This window comes from Lycium barbarum, chromosome 8 (assembly GCF_019175385.1).
Source record: "Lycium barbarum isolate Lr01 chromosome 8, ASM1917538v2, whole genome shotgun sequence".
In the NCBI taxonomy this organism is placed as follows: domain Eukaryota; kingdom Viridiplantae; phylum Streptophyta; class Magnoliopsida; order Solanales; family Solanaceae; genus Lycium; species Lycium barbarum.
This window is the reverse complement of record NC_083344.1, coordinates 3,137,197-3,143,029: the sequence shown is the minus strand read 5'-3', so window position 1 is coordinate 3,143,029 and position 5,833 is coordinate 3,137,197. Positions and strand designations below refer to the sequence as shown.

The window sequence follows — 5,833 nt, the reverse complement described above, 5'->3', positions numbered from 1 at the left end:
AGTTCAAAGAACTTATGATGCAAGTGATTTGGGTGTCAAATTTAGCTAATACAATTATAATCCGACCAAAGCATATTTTCATTAACGAGTCGTTTTAGGCATAGTCGAACTTCGCAAATCTAAAAAATTGGGTCGATTTGAGATGCATCTAATGTCTAAACTGATTCATAAGAAAACTTATCAAAACATGGAGAAACAAGTTCCTTTTAGATTATTTTGTTTGAAATGATCAAGATAAATAAAGAAAAAAAAACATTGGTTTAATTTGTTGATTAAAGAAACTACAACAGAACAAATAAACGAATGAGAACTTTTTTCAGATGGACGGGTCAATTTTTTTTTTTTAAAAACAAAAGGTCTGCTATATTTATGGTACAAATATCAAAAAAAAAAAAAAAAAAGTACAAGTCTTCAAGTGAAATGTAAGAAGAATCTTCGCAGTAGATACCCACAACAACGTAGCGATAGCTTCTGAACGACGGAAAAGATCTTCCTTTTGTTACAACACTACTCATTATAGAGAAATCATGCATTTTGTTGAAGTCTTCATTGACTAATTATGGACAAAATCTGCAGTCACATTGATTGATATTAGGCAGTGCCAAAGAAAAGGTTGAATCATAAGATTTATTATGGTTAAAGTAGGATATTATATGCATATACTGAGCAGAGAAAGTAGGAATGTATCATATACCTTTTCACTGATTATGCGAAATTCTTCCTTTTCCATTGCCTTGTCAAGCTCCTGACGGACGATAATAGAAAATTGAAGCAGCATTAACATACCTTTGGTTTTGAAAAAACAAACATACCTATTCGAGGGAGAGTGTCTTTTGTTTTAAAAAAAAAAATCCACAATACAGAAACAATCATTTATAAGATTCAATGAGTCCTAATAATGGATTCATCTCTTTCGCTATCTGCATTTGGTAAGGTAATGTTCACACTTGGAAATAAAAGGAACAATGAATAAGAAAGAATAATGGTTTTGGTCGTGTATTAACATCCAGTCAATGGTAGAAGAGAAGGTTCTATCAGTACAATTATTTATGTTAGTTCTTTAGTGTTGTCATCCTGACTAAATTAGACATATTATCTTCTACCGTAAATTTATTAGAGTTGCACATAATCAGCTATTAGTAAGGTTATGGTACTTACAGTCTCTGCATCCAAAGAAGAATCCAGGTTGTATATGAGTGTTTGAAGCTCTTTGTTCCTTACAGCTTCGAGAATTTCAGCGGAGGAAGCTGCAACGAAGCTAGAAAATGTCACGGGGGAAAAGAATGATTCAAGAAACAGAATATTGGTTTGGCACATAACTAAGAAGTTTATTCATTGCTACAAAAAGTGCAATTTCCAGTATAATAAATCAGTACTTTGCTCGGAGGATGGGCATAAAAGTGCCAATCAATGGCTGTAAACTCACTATTGAAACTGAAGTATTTGCATTTCTCAGAACTAGACTACATAACAGGTACAATAGAAGGCAAACTTAGTGTTGGTAGCTTAGCTTCTTATTAAGATGAGGTTCTTAGTGTTAAACCGCCTCACCACAGCCTTTCATACATCCTGATTTCGCCTCTGGTCTAAATCTTCAAGGCGTAGACTGCTTCATTGCAGGAAATCAAATCATTTTCTTATTTAGACTTGCTTCATTATAAGAAATCATATCATTTCAAAATGATTTCCTGCAATGAAGCAAGTCCAAGTCTTGAAGATTTATAGCCTATTTAGCCAACTTTCTAGAAAGCCAAACCCATGGGTGTTTATTTTTTTCAAAAAGTGCTTATTTTAGAAAGTTGAGACTTTTTGCCCCGGCTTTTAGAGAGAAAATAAGTGCTTTTGAGTAGTAGCAAAAGCTGTTTTTCAGAAGCTAAAAAAAGTAACTTCTTCTCACAAGCACTTTTGGAACTCTGGCCAAGCAAAATACTGCTCTTATATTGGCAAAAATGTTTTTCAAATTAATTAACCAAACACAAACTGTTATACTTTTCTAAAAGCACGTCTAACAAAAAGCACTTTTCAGAATAAGCATATTCTGGATGTTTAGTCAAACATGCTATTAGATTCGTGCATGAAATCATATCATAATCACAGTGGAAGCGAAATGAAGCCTAGTCAGTCCTGTTCTCAAACTACAACATTGTAGAAGCTTTTTGTTCTCTGTCTGATGTATAACTCTTTAAGGAAGGGAACAAGATCGTTATGCTCTCGGAGCTGAAATATGAGTGTTTCTCACAAATATAACAGAAACATGAAGAGTGAGCCCAGACGTCATATCATCCGCTCACTATGTTACAGTAATCGTGCAGCAAATGAAGATGTTCAGGTACTTTCCTGAGTAGCATAATTATTTTGTCATTACACAATTTTGTGATACATACCTATAGACTCTAGTTGCGACTGATTCAGCGCCTCGCTTGGCTCATCAACATAGATTGGCTTCTCCACATGAGGTGCTAGAGCAGAAGCTAAAAGAGATAAGGTGAGGCATGTTAGCCGTTTGGCTATGAGAGAATCATTCACTTTTTCCATAATAATTTTTCACTTTATTTCAAAATCAGTGTTTGGTTATAAAATTTCCAAATCCAACTTGGAGTTGGATTCCAAGTTTGGAAAAGTGCTGCAAACCTATTTATCAACACCATCTTCATAAATTTCAAATAAAGTGTCTTCTTCTCTCCTTTGCGGAAAGTATAACCAAACAAAGCTCCATCTTCAACTCCAACTTCATAAATTCCAAATAAGTGAAAAATATTTGGAATCTATGGCCAAACGCCTACTGATACGCATATTACACATCAAGCTTAAATTAAAACAACAAATAGTGCCTGAATTCATCACTGTTCACACACACAAGCTGGAATCGAAGTGTAAATTGCTTACATAAGTCAGTTTTAAATGTATAGCAATTGGCAAAGGGGGATGGTGATGATAGCTCGCCTTTCACACAAATACAAGTATTTAGTGCTGTTTGGAGGAAAAACCAGATAAAACAACAAAACAGTGCCTGAATCTCGCTAGCTCATATACCAAAGGCGGAACCAAAATTTTAACGTTATGGGTTCTGAAATGACGACTTCAAGTGCAAATAACTGGGTTCTAATTTAATAAGTGTACATAATTAATTGAATTTCTCAATACATATACACTCTTTGAGCAAATGCTATTGGGTTCAGACGAACCCGTAGCTGAACTTCTACCTCCGTCCCTAAATATACCACATTTACATTACGTCCAAAACCAACAATTACAAACCCCATGAAGGATCCACGAAGCTAGTAAGCACCCTACTCTTTCAGCCACTTATGATAGCATCAGGGTAGGCTGCATACATTATACCCCCTTGGGTGCATCCCTTTCCTGAACCCTACATGAATACGGGATGCTTGATGCACCCGTATTTGACAAGAAGGCTTGTCGAGTATCAAAGTCATCACCACAAATGCAAACACCTATTAAACATAATGCACCATCACCAGCAAAAAAGGATAGTTAAATGACAACCAAAGAGAAAATGACAAAAATGGTCTCATATCTTTGGTAGTAGGTTCAAAATAGTCCCTTAAGTATCAGCTGAAAGGTTTTGGTCCTTTAAGCTGCCAAAAGTGAGCACTTTTGATCACCGGCAAATATTTACCAAACTCTGATTGTTAAATTTTAACTGGAATTGTGAAAAAGAGCTTCAACCATGACTTTATGAAATATGGACAAAGACAATAAACTTCAACTACAGTTAACAGGAAAAAATATGCATATCATTCACATTCTTATTATGATTATGCAAAGCTATATGGCTTAAAAAAAGTCCAACTAGTTGAGAAGTCATCCTTACCAAGCTTTTCTTCAGGTTCCGGTTCCGGTTTCCCACATGGAATTTCTGCATAACCCACAAATAACCTTATGAAAAAGAACAATTTTTATTATTACAAAATACAGAAACCACAAATATTTAGATTCCAAAGAATGTACCTTTATGCTTCTTGAAACAGACTAAAGAACAACTGCAAGATCAAAACGACCAAAACAAGAAAAACAAAATTATGGGTTTCTCAATAATCAATCTTTAGAAAAGAAACCATAAATTACAACCCCCCCCCCCCCCCCAAAAAAAAAAATCCCTACTAGTCTAGTCCACTATATGAGTAATATATATCCATTCAGCTCTATTTGGACAGGTTTAAATTAAAAAAAGACTCAAACCCCAAATATAAAATATGTAAAGTGGAAACTAATCTATATATATAGAAACACACTATTCAAAGAAAATAACAAAGGAAGTGAGGGAAATTTTTACTAGGGTATGAAGCAATTGGGACACTTGTATTTTGACTGTGCTTCATCACATACTTTGCATTTTTGAGGTCCCATCTTTTTTTTTCCTTTGAAATTTTTAGTTCTTGTTACCTCTAATCCTTGAAAAAACAATCAAGAAACTGGTTTTGGTGATGTCTGTAAAAGAACTGTCCCTAGTTGAGAGCAGACAAGGAGGAGGAGAAATTTGGGGTTTCTTATACATGGAGGTTACTTTGCAAGATTGGTCCCCTGAATTTTGGTTTAGATTCACTCAGGTCCTAACAATTTGATCAAATAGTTGCGACTTTGGTATTTATTCGAGAAAAATGACAAAATTGGTAGCTTATGTTTGAGGGTAGGTTCAAAGTAGTCTCTTACATATATTCTTGAGCAGTTTTGATCCTCTAAGTTTAGTTAAAAAGTGAACACTTTTGATTAACGCCAAATATTTTAGTAGCAAACTCTATCTTAGAGTTGGCGATTTCAATCCATATTTAGAAAATTAGCCCAGTTAACTCATATTTTGGTGAGTTGGTCACTCATATTTTAGTTGGGTAATATGGTTTCAAGTCTCTTTTTAACTCATAAAAAGATGGGCAAATATAGGTAAAATATAAGTATTCATATATGAAATCACTAGACCCAGGGTGTGTTCGGTATGGAGGAAAATGTTTTCAAAGGAAAATGTTTTCCGAGAAAATAAGTGAATTCATGTTCGTTTGGGTAGTGGAAAAATAAGTGAATTTCTTACTTATTTTCTCATGTTCGTTTGGTTGATAGAAAACGTTTTCCGGAAAATACTCATCCAAGCCTCACCAACTCCATACCCCCAACCCCACCCACCCACCCCCACCCCCTAAAAAAAAATTCTTTTGATTTTTTTTTGCACCCCCACCCCAACCCAACCCTATACCCCCACCCCACCCACACCCCACTCCCACTCACCCACCCCTACGCCCCCACCTCCTCCCTCCATTTTATTTTTATTTTTTGCACCCCCACCCCCAACCACTCCCTTAACCCATACACCACCCCCTCCCCCCGCACCCTACCCCCCACCCACCCCCTCCCACAACATTTTTTTTTTTGATTTTTTAATTTTTTTTTTCTAAATTTTCTACACGACCACATCCCCTATCACCCCCCCCCCCCCCCCCTCTCCCATCACCCCTTCCAAAAGTTTTAAATTTTAACCACGCAAACATTCAATTTTTATAATTGTCAATTTTTTTTAGAGGGGGGTGGGTGGGGTGCAAAAAATAAAAACAAATGTCAAAACTTTTTTTAAAAAAAAAATATTTTTTGTGGTGGGGGAGGGGGGTAGGGTGCGGGGTGGGGTGGGGATTGGGGGTGCAAAAAACCAAAAAAAATGTCAAAACTTTTTTTTCAAAAATATTAATTTTTTTTGCGGGGGGAGGGAGGGGTGACGAGGGTAGGGATGCTGTTACACCTCGGAAAAATCTTCCGTTGGTACGCAAGTGAATGAACTAGCGAAATACGAGTATCGGGTTAATGATGACTTAAGGGCATGTTGGGA

At 36.0% G+C, this 5,833-nt stretch overlaps 1 protein-coding gene across 1 annotated transcript; it reads right to left on the bottom strand.

Moving 5' to 3' along the window:
* Positions 1-293: 293 nt before the first annotated feature.
* LOC132605697 (uncharacterized) lies at positions 294-4,502 on the bottom strand. Its single transcript, XM_060318880.1, has 7 exons — positions 4,298-4,502; positions 3,973-4,004; positions 3,836-3,880; positions 2,385-2,471; positions 1,159-1,247; positions 695-745; positions 294-570 (listed from the first exon to the last, which is right to left on the bottom strand). Exons 1-7 carry the CDS (start codon positions 4,369-4,371, stop codon positions 547-549), a joined length of 402 nt encoding a protein of 133 aa, XP_060174863.1. The 5' UTR covers positions 4,372-4,502; the 3' UTR covers positions 294-546.
* Positions 4,503-5,833: the final 1,331 nt, after the last annotated feature.

What these genes read in the sequence shown, in the direction of transcription:
- LOC132605697 (XM_060318880.1), bottom strand. Translation starts at nt 4,371, where the DNA reads ATGGGACCTCAAAAATGCAAAGTATGTGATGAAGCACAGTCAAAATAC. An exon ending in CTGTTTCAAGAAGCATAAAG is followed by an intron (nt 3,881 to 3,972) that starts GTACATTCTTTG and finishes TGGGTTATGCAG; the next exon opens with AAATTCCATGTGGGAAACCG. An exon ending in GTCGCAACTAGAGTCTATAG is followed by an intron (nt 1,248 to 2,384) that starts GTATGTATCACA and finishes GCTTCGTTGCAG; the next exon opens with CTTCCTCCGCTGAAATTCTC.